Genomic DNA, 23,194 nt, shown 5'->3' on the forward strand with positions numbered 1-23,194 from the left:
TCATTCTCCAGTTCAGTGGGTACAACTTTCTTTTATTCTGATGAGGTGTAATCATAAAGCTGTACAAATGTGCATCCCTGTGCACCTCCTGACTGTTTCCAGTACAGCTCTTACAAATCTCACTTTGACTTTGACACTTGCACATCTACCATTTCACCATGCGGAGAAAAAAAAAAAGCCATTTTCAGTTCAAGTTTGTGTTCTCCTAACTCAAAGATATGGCTTCAGCTCATGACCATGGGTTGCCATGATACCAATGTCTGCTTTTAACTAAACCTCTAGGAGGTTTTTATCTTTTTAGTTACATCAATAAAATCTAAGCTCATCAGTAGCCCCACTGACAGATGTCTTTCCCTCTTTGTCCTCCTACCCTAAAAAGAAACTCAAGTCCAAAAGTGGCTGTTAATACACATTGGAGGAGCTCCCATGTGTTATACAGGAGGACAAATGCATGTAGTTAGACGTGACTATGGTGATACGATTGCAACGCCGGCCAAGAAAATAATCTTGAAAGGGAAATTAGCCAAACTTAAATCAAGTATGACTTTTTTTAAAGCAAGAAAGAGTGAGTCATTCTTGGAGAATGAATCGTGAAACCTAACTGGGCAGTCTCACATGAAGAAGTTGCCAAGAAAAACAGATCAATTGAATAATTTATGCCAAATGCTGCTGTGTGGCATCGTTTGAAAACTGTGTAGTAGTGTGTGTTGTAAATACTTGGTCATTCCCTTCCATTCACAAGGGATGCACTTTTGTGCAGTTAACACAAGTGATTGAAAGACATGGACGGAACTGAAAAATGTTGACTGTCTATGACTCTTATGATGTGACACCAAATTTTGTCGGGTTTTTTTTGGCTTTGTCAGCTGCAGATTTCACAAGTCACTGACAGTTTCAACAAGTCTAAGGGAATCACAAACCCTGATGCTCGTATTTCTGCACAATGAGAGGATTTACGATGTGAGATGTCAAACTCTTTCCTCCTGTAGATTCGTGCTGTACTGTCGCAACAGAGTTTGCAAATTTGGTTGTTTTTGTTTGGGTTTTTTGTCATCATTTTTGTTTCTAAGCAGTGCGTTTTTCTTCCCAGCACACAGCACATAATTCCGCTATGAGTGTTGTACTGTCAAGATTTGATTTAATAAAAGGCTGTGTGCATCCAAAACAAAGGCCCAATCACACATTCACACAAGAGCCTTTGCATAATCAGGAGTGTGAATATGTACACACACACATGCACACACATCTACACAGCAGCATTAAACGGGTTGCAGGAGCTACTGTTTCAGCTGACTGGGCTGGAAATGTTTTATGTCAAGATTAGCTCTCACCCTCAGTCTGCTGCGTGTCTTTACACATACACACACACAGCATATCTTCATTGTCTCACAGACACATTTTGTTTGCAGCCTTTCAGTTCGTATTGTGCGCTTTTGCCGGAGAACAAACACCTTTAAGAAAGTGTATTGTTTTCGGCAATTATGTATAATTTACCTGAAAACTGAGGTGTGAGACACAGCCACTGAGAGTCTGGTGTAATTTTAAAGTCGCAGGTCTGTGTCCGTGTCACTGAAGCAGCAAATAGCCACTGAAAACGACAAAGGAAATAGTAATGCTTCGGTGTAAGCCTTCATTATTTTTAACACAATGTGTGTTGGGCTACATTGAAGTGATCCCTCGTTTTGCACTTTGCCAAACTCAAGCTGCCACACAGCTGTGTTGTCACTGCAAAATAGCAGTGCCACATTAAAAATAAAGAAAGAAATATGATGTGTATTATGTTCATTTCAGTTTGTTTACCATTCTTGTTTTCTTTTACCAATTTAAAAATTTGATTTGAGAATGTAGGTACCGAGTTGAAACCAAAAAGTCATCTCCGTGGTCAAAACTGAGCACTGTCAATGTGGCAAATATTGAAGCAGCAACAGATATTAGTCAAAAATAAATAAATAAATCAGTTTTACAGGTATTTCAAGCAATGTTCGGGTAATGAGTCGAGCAACTTAAAAAAAAAAAAAGACTAATATGTACTAATCCACCCAAAGATAATTCTTTAAATCAACAATAGTCTCATTTTTTGCATGCGTTTTGGCTAGTTATCTTTAGCTTTTCATTAAGATTAACATTTTAAAATAAAACAGTTAATTTCTTAGAAATTATTTAACATAGTCATGAGAAACCACCTTACATCACTTTTTTTAAGTGAATCCCAAAAAACAAGGTGTTGACTTTAATTCTAAGTAGATATGAGGTTGGCTCAGAGTGATGAGTGAGAATTAGACCAGAATATTGCAAAGAACAAACTTAAATATGTAATGTTGTGATGTGTACACGACACCTTTTTCACAAACTCAAACTAGTATTACTGGGGTCTTTTAAGCTATTTAGAGTTTTGTGCATTTAAAGTCTGTTTCATTTGTCACAGGGTGAATTTAACACTCCAGACTCTTACAATTATTCCATCTTTTCCCGCAATATTAGTGTCACAGACTTAGGACTCTGTTAGCTCAGTAGGATAATGGCAGATCCAAAAGTATGACTCACCACTGAAGATTTTTTTTTTTTATATTATTTTAAAAATCATACTCTAATAGATATTCGAAACCAGTTCTGAAACAGAAACTTTCTTTTGCTGTACTAAAAGAAAGTTGTTGTTTTTTAACAGCATGACCAGGTGACATTTAAGAAGTAACTCTAAATGATGTTGTAGTAATAAACACGACTTCCAGGTCTACTTTCATTTTGGAACTATTTTTCATCCATGACTATACGTCTAGAAAAAAACCTAAAGTGTTGTCAGGTGTTTTCAGCTGCTCCTTTATTTCTCAAGAAGTAATCACGATGACCTCCAAAGGATATGCGTGTTGATTTGTCTCAGACTGTATACTGAATGTGCTTCCTGAAGCAGTGGCTCAATAATATGATGGTTAACATGTTCGTCTAACATATGAATGATCCCGATTTAAGACTAGGAGCAGACACAAATTCCTAGGAGGGTTGTGCCTGGTGTAAAAATCTACCAAATCAAATACGCAGATCCATCCACCTCTTGTGAATAACGGAGAAGCTAAAAGAAGCTTTATGCCATCCCATTTATCTGGTCCTGAGACCACTAGAAGCACATTTCATTTGTGTCACCATCGGATTTTGAAGCAGAGCTCTCCCAGCTGTAAGGCAAATGTGTTAACCACTACATTCAAATTTCACCATCATGATGATGTCACACGTTCCTGATCCTGATAAAGAATTATCGCATCGCCTAAAATGTAACAAAACGTACCTGTTTTTGTTCTGATTATAAAAATAACTCGACTGAGCACGACTCCAGACATCTAAAACACTGCTCACATATTCAACACTGATTAGCAATTCAAGTAGTTTTGATGTTTTGCTCTGTGGAATTACAGAGGAATTGAGCCAGTGGCATTACATTTTTAGATTTTCGACTACCTGACCAGCTTTAATTTTTTTTAAAAACGTTGGCCTTACAAGATGCTGTGGCTCAAAATAATAAAATCAAACCTATGTAACGACTTTGGCACTGCAGCTCGAAGCTTTTGTTAAAGTGCTGAATAAGTATAATGCAAATAGGAAAATTGTTTAAGACAATATCTGTAATGGCCCTGAACTCGCAACCATATTTGCAACTCACCGGGGCACTTTCCTGCTTTCTCATCCACACCTGGTATTTTCTACATAACATGTGACTGTAATGAAAGGACAAATAGGTGAGGAAGGAAGAGGTGCAGAAGGCAGAAATAGAGGGTGAAACAGAAACATTGAGTATAGAGCCCTAAGAAGAAAGAGAAAAGAGGCTGTTATTGGGTGTCATAGTCTGAGTCTGTTCTTTAAGAGCTAATATTTCTCCCCTCCTGTTTCTCATACACGCTATGAGACAAGGTGGAGAGGACATGGAGAGCGAGAGTCAATCATGTCAAATGTGTGTATGTTTGTGTGCACGGTGGAGATCAGATAGCCGTCTGTGCCTTTTTGTCTCGAGAGGACCTAATAATGTGTCTGTCAGAGCAATAAGGGCAAGAAAAATAGACTTATCCTTCCACAGAAATATGCGCAGACATACACAGATTATGCTACACATGGTGGGAGGCATATTCTGATTCCAGCTCAAACGTAGACAGTAAACACACACTTTAAGATACAGTGACTGTGAAAAGGGTCATTACATTTTGAACCCGTAGATCACCCCAAACCATCCGTTTCATCTCTCCTTCCATTCACTCACCCATTTACCCTGTCTGCTCATACGCCCATCAGCGGTAATCCGCCCCATCCGACATCCTCAGCTTCGTATTTTAGCCGCATTTTGATACCCACTGGAAGGCGTGCGCCTGTGTGTGTTTAAGAGGCACATCTGAAATTCTAAAATGAATTAATGAGATGCTCGAGTGATTTACCAATTTGTGTGGATGCCTGCATGTGTTTGCACTTGAAGAGCAGACAGGAGAATGTGATGTGTCCTCCAAAAGTCTGCTTGTTGATGTGTGATACGTCTTCATTTTGCCAGCATTACCTTTGTTTCACATGACTGTACAGTCTGTGCAGCATAGTTAAGACAGACCAGACAGGTTATTGACTGTTTTTCTTCATTTCTCTCTTTGTATTTGTTCTTTTTTGCTTTTCACCCTCCTTCTTTTTAATCACATTTCCTGCCTCCCCTTATTAAAGTGTCTGCTACCTTCAATGTATCTACTTCTCTCTTAGTTGGTGTTTCTTGCTCTCTCTTTGTCATACTGTCTTTAATTTTATTTTTCTCATAGCAACAAGTATTAATTTCACAGTACTGTAAACATCATTAAGCTGTTGCGCATACATAATCAACTTAGCTGCTGGATGGATTCAGTCAGATATACAGTAAAATTAATTGCATGTTTGTTGACATTCTGAGTGTTTATTTTTTTCTGTCAAATCATATGAACTTGTTATTGTAGGGATACAAAAAAAGAAGTATGAAAAGTTACATAAAAAAGGATATCACTATGGTTGAGCTAGTCGATGATTAGCTTAACTTAGCACAGGGAAACAGCTAGCAAACACATGTGGTGCAGCACCCCGGAGTGAACGCTAATCTAACTCTTTAGTTGCTCACCTCTTCCCCACATCTGGATGATTGACAAGGTTACTTTTAAAATGTATTCCACTACAGATTACAGAATACATACCCCAAAATGCATTCCGTTAAATTACTCAGTGTGAGTAACGTAATCTGAATACTTTGGATATCTTGGATATATTGTCATGCTTTTTACAACTACATGAATGTACTATTGCTGTGTGATTTATTACTTTTACTGAAGGCTACTCGACACTGAGCTAACATTGTTAGCTGGCGTTGGCTGAGGTTAGTTCATCGACTGCTTTCAGAACTGCACACGATTATTTGCAGCTAGCAGGTTGTTAATGCTATCCATCAAGTCTAACAGTATGCAGTCTATGATAGCTCAGTGTAGCAGCCTTCAGTAATAGTAATAAATCAAACAGCAATAGTCCATCAAAGTTACTGAAGTGTCACAAAACTCAGGTAGCTCCCACAACTAAAACAAGGTAGTTACAGTAGGCTAACGTTAGTTAGAACTTACTTCCAGATGTTTCTTTTGGTTGGAGGTGGAGTCTTTTGACTCTGAGAGCAGCTTGTTTGCTGGCAAACAGATTTTGCATTGAAGACTTCTCAGACTTCTGCCATTCCTTTCTTATTTAAATAAGAAGTGGTGTCGGAATTTCCAAGTAACATATGCATTCCTGCCCCGGCTCTGTTGTGTTGGCTTCAGGTCCATTTTGTAGCTGACAGCACCAACATTAACAGGACGCTTACATTAGAGCCTCTTATTTTGTGTTTTGTTTGGGTTTCCAGCAATGTGTGGATTTACCAGAATTAGAGAAGGGATATCCTAACTTATGAAACAGGAAAAGACAGCCGTGTAATCCATTTATTTCAACAAAGTAACTGTATTCTAAGTATCCCCTTTTAAAATGGTAACTGTATCATATTTTGTATTTTAAATACGTAATGTCGGTACATGTATTCCGTCACTCCCCAACACTGCCCAAGACTTTTAAGGTGATATTTTGTGGACTTGCAAGACAAAACCTGAGCTTTTTGGAAGGTTTGGGTCCTGTTACATCTGGCACAAAGCTAACACTGCGTTTCATAAAAAGAACATCACACCAACAGTCAAACATGGTGATGGTAGTGTCATGTTTGGAGCTGCTTAGCTGCTTCAAGACCTGGGAGACTTGCTGTAATTGAATCATTAGAATCATGCATTTTCCATTGTGAATGAAATCACTATTTAAAAACAGCATTTTGTATTCACTCAGGTTATCTTTGTGACACACAAAAAACTAAGAAATCAAATAGGGTGCAGATATTTTTTCACAGCACTGCATGGGCCACCACAGTATCACCTGCAGTATATGCTTCCCTGTGTGTTTCCATGCACAAGTCTTTGCTGATCTTGAGAATAAGTACCCATGTACTCAGTTGCTAAAATAGTTGAAATTTACACATTTACTGAAATATGATTATTACTTCTTTGGTTAATATTGACATACACCATTAACAGTATTCTCAACAGCAGAATGACTTCATATGAGTTGCAAATGAGATGTGAAATTGCATTCGTAAATCTCTAATCACAATATTTGCAAAGATACAACAACAATAGACGTGGATGACACAATGGCTTCTATTTCATTTGGCTGTGTTTCTTACAAAGTCGTCGTCCATTATCCATTTTTCTCAACGTACACAAAATCTCATACAATCACTTAGACGCATCTCATCTTCTTGCTTCCTTCCTGGAAACTGGGTTAATTTACACTCACTGTGAAATATTTCCAGTAAGCCTCATCTATTTTTTTTTTTTTTTATTATTTAAAAATTTCCTTTACAGGAAGAAAAGATTCTCATCAAAGCACTGACATGTATGTTAAGACAGAGCTATAGCCCAGGCAGTGTGTTTTCTTGGTAATATTAGGCTCACTTTTGCTCTCTTTGATCTTGTAGGCGTGGATATGGACAACATGAGGTAGGTGTCTTGGGTGTGCATGCTGTCGTTGCATGTCTGCACGCTTTCACTTACATTTATGCCCTGGTTTGCTTTCCATCTTTTTTTCTGTTTGATGCTATCAAGAAGAAAGAGCATTTACAGTACACAGTGCATGTAACTGGCTTTATAAAATATAATTTAAAAAGGCCACTACAGTACATGGAAATCTTGAAGTTAAATATATGTTTAAAAACTTTACCCACTCTTTTAAGATTCCAAAAAGTTGGCTCTTTAGACATCCTGGACATTTCTGCCACGTCCCCATTGTTAAATACATGTCATCGGTCTAGCCTTCCTATAAAGAGTCATCCAGTCACTTGTGCAGTGCATGCATTTTCAAACTCAATTTCAGCTTAAATTGAGTTCAGAAGTTATATCCGCTGCTTGATAAAACCTCATCCCCATGTTCCTACAATCTGACAGATAACATCAAATGAAAGCATATACATACATTGGATCCTGAGCTTTCTAGAGAAGCTGAATGGCAGGGCATCAGCTATCGATTTTATGTTTCTAATATAGATGTACACATTTCTGAGGGACAGCGCTGAAATACTTCCATTTTGCTTGTTTTTTATTTCCATTCACCACTTTTCTGTCCCTCTGGTAGACGCAACAACTTCTCCGACCTTCTCTGCTCCGACCTGAGGTACTCAGTCCCTCTCTTGTTTCAGTACTTATTTAATCCCTATGGGCGTCTGTCTGTTGGAGTATGGGTTTGTGGAAGTTTTAATGCAGTCAAAGTCATCACTATGAGTGTGTATGTATGTGTAGTCATGTCCTATCAAATTATCTGTTTGTGTGTGTGTGTGTGTGTGTGTGTGTGTGTGTGTGTGTGTGTGTGTGTGTGTGTGTGTGTGTGAAGCTTCTAACAAAGATCTGTCAATCTAACAGGAACTATCAATGGAATCTGGCATCGATCCTGGCCATGACTACTACACACAGGATTATTACAACTATGACCACGGGTTAGTACATCGCCGCACATCAAATTGTACTTCTTTGTTATACCCAGCTTGTTTTTGCACGCGTCCTTTATCGTTTTGGTGTTTTCTTTCCATGTAAATTTTGTCAGGCTTTGAAAACGTTCATATTAGCTCTAAAGTCAGGAACAATGAACCTGAGAATATCAAATTTAAAATAATGCAGTTAGCAAAAGAAAAGCTATTTAGAGCTAATCTTTCTTTTCCATGCTTTATTTTTCAACAATAGACAGGACGTACAAAAGACATTGAACAATAACAGGGGAAAAAAATACATAAATATTCAGATATGTGTGTGCATGTTGCATGTTTTAGGGTGGTGCTGTACGACTTCGCTTTCAATAGCTGATATTAGTGAGTGAGGGTAAAATAAATGGAATCACAAGTAAACAAATGCAGAACAATATAAGAGCAAAGAGCAACAAAAACACAAATCAATCAAGTTAGTTACACAGTAAAGGTTTGTGTGTAAAAGACTTAAACTATCTCTTATTTTTATATTTTGCTGGGAAAATCAAGTGCTTTCCAGATGGTGGCTCCAAATCTGACGATATTTTCCGCATTTATAATTCTATCAGTTTTGAAAACATCCCCACCACCAGCCAAAATGCAGCTCTAAACTATAACAGAGTCTCCATGTTGATGATGAACTGAACCAGAAATTTGGATTCATCTCTTTATCAGACCTGTTGCCACTGATTTTGAGTCCAGTTGTTGTGTAATTTGGTTCTTTCCCTTCCTTAAGAATGGCTTCTTGACTGCCAACCTTCCACTGAGACCATTTCTGATGAGGCTTCAGTGAATAGTAGATGGATTCACTGAAGGGCCAGCTGCATTTTTTAGGTCCTGTGCTAGTTTTTTCATTTTAAGGACAGAACTTCATAAAATTTTTAAGGATTCACTGCACACTGCCAAAATATGCCACGTTTTCAAATAATAGCTCTTCAGGAAACACATTGTCGGTGCAAAAATTTGAACAAACGGTGTGTTTTTGTTACTAATTACAAACCTAAAGATTTAAAATCAGTTCTTTGGTAAGTTGTCTGTTACGTATAGACATAACACTGGCTCATCCCTTTGTGTCAGTGCTTTTTTATGCTTTAATGATCAAGGTTACGTGTCTTTACGCACAAAAATCAGATGAGAGTAGCATGGCAGATCTTTACTTTGATTACACAAACATTATGTAGCAGTGGGTAATTGATAATAGGTATTGATTTGCAAATAACTGGACGTGAATAACTTATAATATTATACTTAAGTATATCCCTCAGCTCGTTCTCTTACTCTTAACAATATTTAAATGAAGAAGAGTGCGCGTCCAAAGTAATGTGTTGTTAAGAATCCTTATAACTCATATGTGTGGTCAATACAAACAATGACAGTAAGAAACATAGTTTTAAATAGCTCTAAATAGCATTATTATAACTGACCTTCAGATCAATGTTTTGACCTAGAAGGAGAGGTCAGAGGTCAGATGTTACATGATGTTTTAAATCTTTATACAGTACTTTCTATGTGGTAACACGCCACACTTGTAAGAATGACAATTTCTAAGTTTTAAATTTCTAACTTTTCAGTTTTAGACTAACTGATTAAGTTGACCTTGAAGATCTTGGTGGATATAAGCCAGTTTTTTAATAAATTTTAAATTATTAACTTGACCTCACTCAAAATTAATTTAAATTAATTTTAAAAAAAAAACTAATTCCTAGCATTTTTGGACAGTTGTGTCAAAATGTCTCAACCAGTCATCAAGCAGTGTTGTTACTCATAAAAGGAATCTATTACACATTACTTTTTACTTGTTTTAAAGAAATTACTTATTTTACGTATTTACTATAGGAAGTTAGTTTTTAATCTTATATATTTTCTTATATAATTTCTGTATCTAATTAGACACATGGAAGATCTTTTTTAGTAGTAGTCCATTTAAATTTTACCACAAATCTGATATCAGAGGTGATGAAAAACAGCCTTCAGATAACGTTGCAGAAAAATATTGTGCTTACTCTGATTCTGCTGTGTGGAGTGTGACGAGACATTACAGTCATGTTCATCTCTGCCTCTCTCACCCGTTGAAAATCAAGCTTTGGCTCTTTGCAGTTGGGCTTGGGTTAAAATCAGCTTATGCATCATTGTGAGTCTGGGGGTGTCTGACTGCTAGCTTTGTGTTAGCGTCACAGATTATATTACAAAAAAAGAATGTATTTTGCTTTCAATGTGTTTGCAGCAGTGGCTTATTGTCTCTGGAACGAACAACCCAGTTCGCACTCTACTGGCACAATCTTATGAATTAATAGTGGCTATCTATGCTGTAGAGTGCAAATCTTTTAGACCATCATCCAACATAAGGTTTATGCCACAGCTTCCTAAGCATTGATTAAATACATTTTATGTGTCTGTAATGATGAATTCAAGAGAATCCTCAAGCTTTTTATTAACATATTTTTAATGCAAAATTAAGTATTGTTTTTATACATGAATATTCAAAGTTGCTCTTTTACAAAAAAAGCAAAAATAATAGTTAAGCACTATTTTTTTTAAATTACAGTTGTTTAATTAAAATTAGTTTTAATGCTTGAAAGTCCCGTGTGTCGGTTCAAATTGGGGCGTAAAAAACATTTTAGTTCCATGAATTCAATAATTTTTTGATTTAAATATGTTTTTTGAAAGATATAAAATGCTTTCTTTTTCTTGTTTTTATGACAGGTGTAATACATTTTTTAAGTACTGTATATTGGTCTAACCTTCTTCTGTTTTTTAATGTTACATAACTGCTTGGATGTATTTTACATGGTTACAAACAGCAATTGCCACAAACCCTCTAAAAGCTGCATATCTAGGTTCATTCACTAACTGCAGAATTAACACAAATTGGTGCTCTAAAAATTAACGGTAACAAGACCCACGAAGTAGCACGGCGTAATAACGAACAAAAAGGAGTTATTGAAGAGTTCACGTTTCTCACAAAAGGTTTGTGATGATATATAATCAGAAATAATCGAACATAATGCAACGACCTTTAAAATAAGCTTATACAGATAAAATTCTCGGTGTTATTTCCATGATCATGATTGTAACCACGCGGCCAGTTTCAATGTTGAACTTGCAAATACATCATTTAATTCATTAAAGAAACATTCAGTAGGTCTCATGTTTTAACAGCAGTCATTCATAGCAGCGTGAACAGAACTGTAGCAGCGGATTTCTTTCAGCTCTTATCTTTACCTGGCACTTTACTGTTTGTGGTGTTACAGAGCAATGCAGCATTTACCAACAGTGATACACAGCGGAGAAAAAAAAGTCTCCAGGAAATGAATGCGGGCAACTCTGCTATGTTCCATCTCCAACCTTTGACCGCTAGCACTGATAGGAAGGGTCCCTTACAACATATTTCCTCCTGCGTGAGTCTGGACCTCACTGTGTTCGCTTTATCCAGCTGAGTGTCATGTCAGCCACGTGGCAGCGGCTTTGACATCAAGCTGATTGCATCAGTCACACAGTGTGTTAGCTACTGTGAAATGTTGACACCGGCGACCTGCCTCATACTACACCGCTCCTGTATTCTTCAAACTACAGGAAGCCAGGAGATTTCAGAAAAGAGATTTTGTTCAGTGTGTGTTTTGGGTTCCTTGAAGGTAAAAAGAACACAGTATATAAAAAACGCACACTTTAGTGTGTGTGTGTGTGTGTGTGTGTGTGTGTGTGTGTGTGTGTGTGTGTGTGTGTGTGTGTGTGTGTTATTCACACACAGAGCTTGCCATCTGTGATGCATTGTGTAATTTTTATAATTTTAGCTGCAGACTCCAGAGAACTTGATTTTCTACACCCACCTACGCACACTCATAAACGCACAGTGGAAGAACACACACACACAAATTCTCTTACGGCAAGCATCTTCATTCACTCGCACTTACAATCACTCAGATGCTCTCTTGCTCGTTCTTGCACACACGTGCATAGCATACGCGTACACACATACAGCTAATTCTCTCTGCCTAGCTTTGCAATACTGTAGCAGCTAATCAGGCAGCCAGCCGTGGAAGCAGACAATAGGCCAGATGCTGGTGGCTTAGAGCAACATCCACAAACTTGTGTCTGACTCTGTACGCACACTGGATCAGAAAATCAGACTTTGTGACCCTGTGGGACTGAGATCTAATCACTTTGTTTCGTTCACTTGCAAAAAAAAGGCGTAAACAGTCCGCGCCAGCAAATACCGAACCAGTTCTCAGGCTTTGGATAACATTTCTCATTCCTGATTTTTGTTTTTCCACAAAATCCTTTTTTATTTATTTTTTTTTACAGTATACACTTCCAAAAGCATGGTTGGCAACCTTTTGACCTTTGCTTTGAAATTTCTTGAAAATATCAGGCCAAAATGGGATTTTCTCTGCATGTGGGAATGTAGCCATCTGCTGCTGGCATGATTCTGATTGGATTTACACAGATGCAGAATATAAACTGGAACCATTTGTTGCACAGGTCTAATGTTTTGATGCTGTTTTAAAAAAAAAAAGGAAAACAACAAAAACAACAAACTGAGCCAAATTCATGTTGCCCTCTAGTCAAGAGTGAAATACTCAATCCATAAATGCTACAGAGCAATAAGGGATTAAATCTCGCTTTTCCAAAACTGTTATTGGTGTGGGTGTTGAGCAGTGTGACTGCCGTGGAGCTGATAGGAGCTCGGTTAGGGCACCCACATAAAAAGAAATGTGAGGACAATAGAAAATGTGGAAAGATTAGCTGAATGAGAGCAGAAAATACAAATGGATTAGCTGAAGTCATGTCCAGCTTATTTTAGATGCACGTTGTATCAAAGTGACAGCTCAACCCTAAAATCATATTCACATTGTGATCTAGTCTGTCCACCTAGTGGAAACGTTCTGTATTTTTAAATCATGATCCATTTACTTTATTGTAGGAACTGCTTTCTTTCCATCTCTACATCCAATCTAAAGAAGCAGCAAGCCCAATAATATTTCCATGCTGTCAGAGTAAATGGACCTCGTCAGGGGAAGATACAATGGCAGAAAAATCACCCTTTAAATTCTTTAATGCTCTTCGCAGAGTTCTGACATACCTTCAAGTTTGAACCAAGCCTGGAAAAAATCAAATATGCAACATAACACAAGTGTAAAGTACATGGAAAGCTTTTATACACTTGTTTATAGCATGCTACGTTCTAACACGATAGCATTTAGAGTCCCACTGACAGTTACATGAACAGGTTTAAGTCTCCATACTATACAGGCAATCAGTTAAAGTTAAATCAAGCAATCAGGTTGTGATTAAAGTGCAGACTTTCAGCTTTAATTCAAGGGGTCTATCAAAAGTATTTAATTAACTGCTTAAGAATTACAGCCATTTTTGTAAGTTCTGGGTTGAAATTACATCGTTTTAATTGAAGGATTTTTTTTTTATTAATTTAAAAATTCTTTGCAGTCAATGACTACCCAAGGTCGAGAATCCACGGACATCTCTGCAACTACCACTCAGACCAAACCTTTAACATCATTCTTTTTCACATTGTAAAGGTGGTGATTGGCTATGCCATGTCTTGCTATTGTCTGGCAGGCTTTAGCTTCATGTGATTGTAAGAAGGTCGGGAGCATCTTACAACTATATGGATGTGTGGACTAAGTGAAGAACCAACACTTCTGTGCATTAAAAATTGATTTCATAATCTTTTAGTAAGGGAGAGCCCAGTTCCAAATACATTTTAACTGCCTATTAAGAAACTGAGTCCTCCATATCAATATGGATCTCAACAAATTTCAACAAACATGTCCAAAATATGATGACAACTATCATTTTTTTCAGTTAGTGAACACGTACAGCCTGCAGTACTACCTGTGTACAAATGAGATCACACACTGACTCATCATTTACCATTTGGAGATCCACCAGTGACCCAGTTTGGTTCATTTAGGTTCTGACACATAGCTACAAAAATACTATGAAGCGCTGGCAGTGACTGATGTTGGTATCTTGATGCTGCAGAAGACATTTCTCTGACTCATGTGACTACTGCCCCCTAGTGGCCACAGGAGGCAGGGGGATGAGTGATAAAGGGTGAAACGATTGAAGGGAAGACAAGAGTTAAAGACAGAGGGGAAAGTAGGGGGAAAGACTCCTCAGATAAAAGAAGGAGACTTGCCTTTGAGTAATATGTTTGTGTGAACACTTCTGTTTGAGTCTGCAGTTTAATAATTAAAATCCTATCATTGAGAGAAAGAGAACAGTTAAGATACACTACCTTAGCGTTCAGGGGCCATACTGTTGGTCTATGTATTACCCAACCTTTCTCCTCTGACCCCCCTCCATTTTTCACTCATTCTTTCTTCTTTCCCTTTTATCTCTTAAAACACCTCTACCTCCTTCTTCTCTCCCCCTCACCCATCTGTCATCCACGTGCCTTTTCCATTTGTTTATTACTTTGCTACTTAATGTAATGGGAGGGCGACTTCTCACCGGTTGACTGTAAGCAGAATGATTACACAGGGCAACATTTCTGCACAGCTCTCTAAATGAAGCCAAAGGACTTGGAGCACATTTGTTACTTTAATCACACTGGGACATATTGTTTTCAGAATGGCATTTGAAAAGATGTGCTTTTTGACCCACTGGCTCCCTGAGTTGCTTGCTGCAGGGCACGGAGCCTAAGTAGTGATACACAACACGTTTTTTTCGGTCGATGGAGTCAGGCAGCGCTCCCGGCAACAGGCAACAAAGAGAGACAAAAGGGGGAAAATCGATTGCAGTGTTTTCTGCTAACAAAATGTCTCCTGGCAACAAAATGCTCCTTTTGTGATTAAGGCAGCTTTGCCTAGGAAAGTCATTAGACGCCGCTTATCATTGGCATGAACCACAGTGTGGCCCTATGTGTTATCGCTTTAAGTGTCTGCGAATAAGCACTAGCCAAGTTCATCAGTTTTGTCTGTAAGCAGCTTTCTCTCCTATCTTTACTTCTGATTGGCTGAAGCTGCACAGTGGATTCTGTTTGCTTATTAATATAGCCAACAATAAAAAAAGAAGCCTCCAAATAATAACTTAAAACTCAGTATAGGCTCAACTTACTCTGCATATGTGCCTATTGATTGTAGCTTACGTGTAACATCCTGGTATTTCCCCCCCTCCCTCTGATTTTTTTATCCAGGTACGACCTTCCTCAGTACGGCAGCCGCAGGAAGCTGATCTCGCCCTCTGGCCTCTATGATGAATATGGAGAAGTCGTTGTTGACGATGACGGCAGCTACTACTACAGCCCACAGGAGTCTGATGGAGAGGTAAATGCAGGAAAACAGAATGCAAAGGGAAACGCTGGAGAGCAGATTATACAGGCTGGTAACAGAGTCCGTAATATTTTCACGATATTCTCAAAAACAGAGAATAATGAACCTACAGTTACACAGTTAGTTGGTGTAACTGTAGAGAATTGGTTAAAGGAATAGTTCAACACTTTGAGAAATGCTATACACTAGTGTGCTAAAGTGCAGTACTGCAATACTTAGATCTTCTTTGGACATTGGCTGCTTTTTTACTCATGTTCATTCCAGTGTTTGTATCTGATGATTTTCAGAGTAAGAGTTCGTTAACACCGACCTATAAATCATTCGAGCATAAATAATACACCTAACTCAAGGGATGAACTGGTGTAGTGTCCACACAGAACTTAGCAACAAGCTCGTTTTAAATAGCATATTTCGCTTCTTTGTTACTATCAGTCTGTTGCACAATCACATAATTTATTCCCTTTTCTTTGGTTTCCTCTGCCAAAAATGCCCAAATTACCCAGTTTTGTAGGCATAAACTAGTCATTTTGCACCAACAGTGTGATTCCCAAAGAGCTAAAATGTCTCAAGGGAACAGTGCCTGTCAAGAAGCCATTATTATGTAAGAAAATTGGGAGAAAAGCTTGAAGTAAATTTTCCAAGAACTAGATTGAATAGAATAGATAAAATTAGATGATAGAAGAGGGAGCCAGGGAGGAGAGGAGAAAGCTACAACAGCGAGCGTCTACAGTCATCTGTAAAACACCGTGGAGGCTCTGTCATGGTTTGCGGGTGCATTTCAGCTAGTGTTGTTGGGCAGTCGTCCCCAACCCCCGGGCTGGGGACCGTTACGGGTCCGTGAGTCGTTTGGTACCAGGCCATGAGAGTCGAGGCTCGGGTGTGAAATTTATGGTTTTCAGGGGTTTTATTGTTAACTCGGTTTCCCTGGGTCTTTTCCCGCGTTGTAGTTGTGTGTCTTATTTTGAAAGAAATATTTGTGTTACCATAGCAACCAGAGAGCATTAAGGGGGAGATGTGGCGCATTTCAGGAGGACGCTGCTAATAAAGTTACACAATTACGCGGTGAATTTGCGTTTAGTATTATATTTACAATATACCACAGTTTTTCTCTTGGTTATATTTTTTATTTGGGTGTATTTATCCGCCACACCTTAAAAGCCGGTCCGTGAAAATATTGTCTGACATTAAACCGGTCCAAGGCGCAAAAAACGGCTGGGGACCGCTGGTGTTGGAGATCTTGTCAAAACAGAAAGTCAGAAAAGTCAGATTTAGATCCACTATTGAAATACCATTTGGAAGGATTTCTGATCGGCAGTAACTTCAATTTTCTGTAGTGCAGACAGTGCAATAAAAGTCATGGACTGGCCTCCCTAGAGCCTGGACCCTAACATTACAGAATCTGTGTGGGATCATCGTGACAGAGAACAGAACAAAGGGCAGCCAACATCCAAAGAAGAGCTTTGAAATATCCTCAACACAGCCTGGAGAACTATTCCTGAAGAAATAAGTTATAATAAAGCTTGCCTAAGAGAGTTCAGGCTGAAGAATAAAGGTGTTCATACCACATAATGACTCTTAAGATCATTAGTATTCCTGCATATGTTTGCACATGCAATAAATCAGCGCATCAGAAATGAAGGGTGGCTCAAGATTTACAGTGACTGAAAGCAGAAAGATTGAAACGGGAGGAATTAGCTAGAAAGACAAACACTGTACAGCATTATCCTAAAAAGAAACCCTAATTCAGGCTCTTCTCATCTCAGATGGCAATGTGTGTTTGGCCCATATTTGCAAGCGCTAAAAGTAACGCAGATTAGGCCTGTATGTGGATGCTATTTGGGATCTGTCTGTTAATCCTAAATGTTCAGCTATCCTTTTAAGGTTGCAGTACATCCTTTTTTATTTTTGTTACAATGTACTACATAATGGAATGTGACTATTCATATTGAAAGCATGCTGTAAAGTTAATATGTAGTGGTTGCTCTTTATGGTCAAATGTTAGTGTTATCTAACTTGTTTTTGGACTAATGTCATCATTGCACCAGGTGAGGAGAAAAGTTCAAGGAGACAAATTAGCTCCACACCCTTCCCACCTTCAGGCTCAAACTATTCCAGCCCTGAGAAAGACCCACGGACACGTGAGAACTGAGGATGACAGAAAACAAGAAGGCAGTACAACTGCTAACACTAAACCTAAGAGCTCGAGCGTGGCTACCAGGTTGCAGGCTTTGATGCGAGTGAGTACGGCGCTGTCCTCTGCAGGGAAAAAGTCTGGACAGCCTCCTGCCATTCACCCTCCGTGGAACAAAGCCAGAATTGGACCGATAGAGGAGGGAGGCCGAGGAAGAGAAAAAGTGGAGGGAAAAGCGGGAGGAGTGAGAATTGGGTTTGAGAATGGGGGAGCAGGGAAGAGGGAAAATAAAAGGGTAGGCAGAGATGAAGCAGTAGAAATAAGGAGGGAGAGGGGAGGAAGAGAAGAAGTAGAAACATGGGGGAGAAACAACAGAGGTGGCGGCTCAAACAATGCAGTTGGAGGAGGAGGAGGCATCAGGCCAGAGCACAGGGGACGGCTCCCTGGACTGTTGTCCTCTGGCCAGTCTTTCAGCCGGGATGGCAGCATGGTCATAGATGGGAGTTATTTCCAGATGTCCACTGAAGCAAGCAAACCCCCAGCAATGGAACAAAAGCTGAGCGGGGCCCTCAGTCTTATCTCCCTAGCCAGAAGGCTCCAGGGACCAGCCAGGGTGGGAGGTGGACAGTGGAGCAATGGCGAAAGCTGGGACACAGGGAAGATGGATGGCTCCATGGGAGATATGAGCGTTTCTGCTTTAGTGTCTAAGGGAGCCACAGGAGAGGAGGGGAGGAGGTGGGAGTTCGAAGAGCCGAACAGCTCCATTGAGGGATGGTGGAGAAAAGAACAAAGATTTCGCGGCGGTGTTCAAAGTGATTCGGAAACAGGAAGTGGCAGCAAAGAGTCTCTGTCGGAATTCAGTTTCTCAGACGCAAGCAGCCACACGTTACGTGTCCCGGCAGAAACAGACGAGGCCGAGTATGACACAGAAACAGAAAAAACTGAGTCCGACTCAGGAAACGCAAAGGAAGAGGAAAGCCAAGATGAGCTGGGAGAGTGGTCTGAGTCTGAGACGGAAGATGAGAGGAAAAAAATGAGTAGAAAACCGGCAAAAAGACACGTTAGTGATAGTTCTGTGAGCAGCAACAGCAGGAGTCATAAAAGCAGAAGCAGTAGAGGGAGCTTTAGAAGGGAACGCAGCAGCAGACGGCGAGACCGGAGCGGCAAAGAGACTGATAGAAAGAGCAGCAGGGACTCGGAAAGTTCTAGACATTCGCGTTCAACCGTTTCTAGTTCCAGGCCCAAAACTTCCAGACGGCCTTCACGTGAAGCAACAGAGCCAGAGAGTGAAGAAGAGAGCGAGGAATCTGAAGAAGAAGAGGTAAAAAGTGCTGGATTGGGAAAGCCGTCAACGAGCAGGCAAGCTTCCAGTCACACCCAGTCAGACATCAGCTCAGGCCCGACGGACAGCTCGGACGACTTGTCACCAATCATGGAGGACAGCGAAGAGGATGAGGAGGAGGAGAAAAGCAGCGACCACGATGGGGAAGAAGGCGAAGATCCCAAAGATGAAGAAGAGGGGGATTTGGGAGTCAGCTGAGCCGAGATTAAATTCTTTGCCACTCAGTAAGGTCTGGGGTGAAAATGCTTGGATTGAGAGTGAAGTCATTACCTGAGTGGAATTTATAACTTTAATCTCTCTCTTTTTTGTGTTTTCTTGTTTGACGTGATTTACATCCACTGTAATTTAAAGTGTCGGCATGTCCTCTGCTGCCCTCTCTGACTGTCTCTCTTCTTCTTTTTTTCTTTCTTTCTTTGGCTTGTAACTTTAATCCCCCTTTTTTCCCCAGTCAGCCTTTCTCTCGTCTTCGTGAAGTGCTTTTCTGCTTTTCATCTACAGTTTTTTTCCCCCCTGAGCCGACTTGTCTCGTTTTCCGATTGTGAAAGCTCCCACTTCGAGCTGATTGTTTCTCTTATGCTGCTACGGCTCAGAGATTATTTACTGACCTCTCTTTGTTGCACTTAAGGTTTACTCAAGCTTTTTTTCATTAGTCATTTCTCTTTCTTTGCTCATTCTTCTGCTAGCAGTCAGCTCTTCCAGCAGCGTTTACCAGCAGGAAGAAAAGATGCTTTCTTTGTTATGGAGAACATGTACTTTCTTCTATACAATGAAGGTTCTTTAAATCTTTAAGGGTTACATGGTGTGTATGTGTGTGTGAACATGTAGCAGTGTTGACCCTGACCTACTATATTATACTTAAATAATTTAGTTTTGTGTTCTAAAAGATTACATCCAAGACCAACATGTGCTATATTTCCAAAATCATTTCCCCATTTCAGTTTTTTTCATTTAAAAAAACACAAAAAACCTCATCATTAGATGATCCAAAGGCCGGTTTGTTGAGTCACACTGCTGACATGTCTTTGTATTTGCAGTGAGTCAAAGTGTTTTTTTTTATTGTTGCTCATTTTCTCACTTTAAAATGAAAAAACGTTTATTTTAACAGCAATTAAATCAAAATCTTTACAAATGACATGGAAATGTTGGGTCTTCTGACCAGAGAAGGTTTGGCATGTCTTCAGTCTGGTGTGTAGATAGCCTTATTTCCATATAAATACATATATCAACTGAAATACAACCCCAGTTCCATAAATGTTGGACTGTTGTGTGAAGAATTTAAAGTTGATGGCAGCAACAGTCCCAACTTTAACCCCTTTTTTTAGTCAGAGGAGAGCAGTTTCTGGACATTTCTTGTCTGGTAAGTGAAGCTAGCTCCCCAACAGTCCAGGGTCTTATTTGTCATAGTTTTCCTTTATGTGCCAAATGTTTCCCGGTTGGGGAAAACTCTGGATTGCAGGGAGGCAAGTTCAGCACCTCAACTCTTACAAACCCATATTCTTGTAATAGATGCACTATGTGGTTTAGCATTGTCTTGCTGAAATATGTAAGGCCTTCCCTTAAAAAACAACACCATCTCAGACTTTTGTTCCTATTGTCACCTAGTGTGTGTTCATGGGTTATTGTGATTGTTTATTTCTGATATTTTGAGTCTTTACTAGTGCTGTCAGCGTTAATCTCATTAAAACCACGTTAACGCCATAACCGCATTAACGTGGCAAATCTCCGTTGGCGAGTTAACGCAGATCGCCCCGTGCATGGGGCTGCTCGGCGCTAATGCGATAACAAGCTAACCACACTAACGCATTGACGCAAGGATGCAGGTTTTTGAACTGAGCACTGATATCAAACCAGATGGTGATAGTCCTCTTTAGTCCCAATGATGTGGCCATCCAGTCCCACTTAATCTAATCAGTTACAAGATTTTCATCTAGCTGTTCCTTTTTTGAATCACTTACATTTCCAGGCTTTTGTTGCTGTCGTTCCAACTTTTTTGAGTTGCTCCCATCAAATTCAAAGCGAGCTAATTTATGTCTCAGTTTAAACAGTTTTTTGTTTTTTTTTAATTCCATTTATTTTATGTGTTCTATTATGAATAAAACATGGGTTTATGAGATTTGGATATCACTGCATTCTGTTTTGATTTACATTTTATACAGTGTAACAACTTTTTTGGAATCAGGGTTGTGGAATTCGTCCTTTGGCCATTTCCGACTATGAGAGAACTCTGAATGCAATGTAACCTAAACATAAATGCTATCAATGTTCACAGTTAGTCAAATCATTTATTATTAGTTATAGATTTTACCCAGCATTTTTTAGGATGTCTTCCTAAAAGACTGTATTAACCCAGAAAGCCACTGTGCTGATATTGTAACACATCGTCTTCCTAGCCCATCACACAATGCTGTTCTGTCAGATACCGCTTCTGTCACAGAGAAACACACAAGGTGTCCTTTGGTGTAGCTGCCTTGATGCACTGGCAGCGGTAGCACTGGATGCTGAGAGATAACTGTCCTCTTTTAAAAAGCAACGCATAAATAAATCACAGTGTCTCTGTCAGCCAGCGGGCCATGTCCTGTTTGGAAGCTTTGTACTTTGCACTTTTTGTTTTGCTTGATTTTCACTCGCCGAATAGTTCTTGCTGTTGCTTTTACCTCCTGCTTATTTTTCAGACATTGTAAACTATTCAAGTTAAAACAAGGCCGTCCTTTACAAGCGCCCATACTGTACATAATGAGTTGGGAGTGGGACCTCTCTCGGTTTTGCCCCAGTATTGCCACCGAATGCATCACAGCAGGGATGCCATTGGATACCTTGTGCTTCTCTACAAGACACCAGCAGCTTTGACACCTTGGGAATGAGACCCAGGTGGTTGTTACAACTTGTAGTAACACCTCTGTTAGTTGTGGGAATAACTGTTTGTTAAATGGATGCTAATATCATCACCGGTAAGTCTCTGATGCTCGCAAAGGAAGCTGTTTAATGTCGTGAAAGGCTTTAATCCTAGTTTGTACGCCTAAATCAAACCAAACCTTGGAAATGAAGCTTAAAATCATAAATCAAGAATACTTATGTGGGTCAAACATAGTCAGTCTTTATTTTTGAAAAAGATTAGATCATGGAGATACGCCATCACCCTGTCAACTTTTTACACATCCTTGCAAAGCTGCTGGTGCAACTAAAAGTACTTATTTCCCAAGGGTTTGCTACAGCAGATGGGTAAACAGACTTGATTTGGTACAGTTCTTCCTGAGAAAGCCTTCCTATTTATCCAGGCTTGGGGACTGGCAGAGGAAGTACACTAGCTTTTGACACCCCCTGAGGCTGGGTTTGTATCTCCTCCTGATCTCAAACCAGAGACTTTTTGCATGTAAGGCAAATGTGTTCAATGTCGACACCACAGAGGCACTCGCTGCTAGTGAGAGAAGGAAGAAGGAGTGCATTATTCTCCAAAATGCCTTTAATTTCAGTTTTAAACTTTCGATGGCCTTTTGTGAGTAGATGTGTGAACTGTGTGAAGTTCCCCAGTGCACACCACAATACATCATCAGGGTAACTACTCAGTACAGTTCACCGAAGGAGTTTTGAGGCATTATCGAAAAAGCACTTTGAGGCAGACAGCAGATGTTCACTTTTTGTGCTTTGTATCATCACTTTTACGATTCATTTCTCTTGCCTCAATGAAACTCCCAAGGTCAGCAGTTTAAAGTCACATTATTGATGTGTTTCTCTCAGCAGGGCAGCAGAAAACGTCGGGTCAAGTTGGTGTTTGACCGAGAGTACGAGACCAGCTCCACGGGTGAGGAAAGCGCGCCAGAAACCCAACGTGGGCGCTTGTCCTCCACCCACAACAGCCAAGTCAACGTTAACGGGAGCATCTACGTGGCCCAGAATGGCTCCATCATCCGCACCCGACGCTCAGTAAACACCACAGGGCCCACGCAAACCACTACTACGAACAACAACCTCAAACTCCCCTCTCCTATCTTCAGCTCAAGGCTGGCAAAGCACTTTAAAAAACTAGACAAAATGGCTGCCACACTGGAAGAAAGAGTTCCCCTGAACAGCTTCAGAACGACGCTGGACGGCGGGTGCAACACACTCCGCACTTTCCAGAGCTCGGGAACGGTTGCCACCACGACAACCACGTCCTCTTTCTCCAATCCTGACAGCAAAACGCTGAATGTGTTCAACACGCGACAATCCAGCGTTTCTTCAGGGTCAACCAGCACCAGCAACGCAGGCCCTGAAAGCGTGGCGTCGAAATCGAACCTGCTCAAAGTGGCACAGGAAGGCACGGAGCAGTCCCAGAGCACAGCGGAGAGAAACGAGTCGGAAGAAGGCGAGAGAGAGTCCAAGGTAGACGGCAG

General features: G+C 39.9%; 1 protein-coding gene across 1 annotated transcript in view; it reads left to right on the forward strand.

Moving 5' to 3' along the window:
- Positions 1-22,543, forward strand: part of LOC146663594 (protocadherin-15-like) — a 234,345-nt gene extending 211,802 nt beyond the window's left edge. Inside the window, exons 35-39 of the mRNA XM_085416436.1 lie at positions 7,025-7,046; positions 7,678-7,716; positions 7,962-8,035; positions 15,216-15,345; positions 17,397-22,543. Coding sequence (XP_085272562.1) covers positions 7,025-7,046; positions 7,678-7,716; positions 7,962-8,035; positions 15,216-15,345; positions 17,397-19,022 — 1,891 coding nt within the window. The 3' untranslated portion in view covers positions 19,023-22,543. The remainder of the gene's footprint in view (positions 1-7,024; positions 7,047-7,677; positions 7,717-7,961; positions 8,036-15,215; positions 15,346-17,396) is intronic.
- Positions 22,544-23,194: the final 651 nt, after the last annotated feature.

This window comes from Rhamphochromis longiceps, linkage group LG8 (assembly GCF_057381845.1).
Source record: "Rhamphochromis longiceps isolate RC_006_pf linkage group LG8, R_longiceps_female_GT1.1, whole genome shotgun sequence".
Classification (NCBI taxonomy): Eukaryota; Metazoa; Chordata; class Actinopteri; order Cichliformes; family Cichlidae; genus Rhamphochromis; species Rhamphochromis longiceps.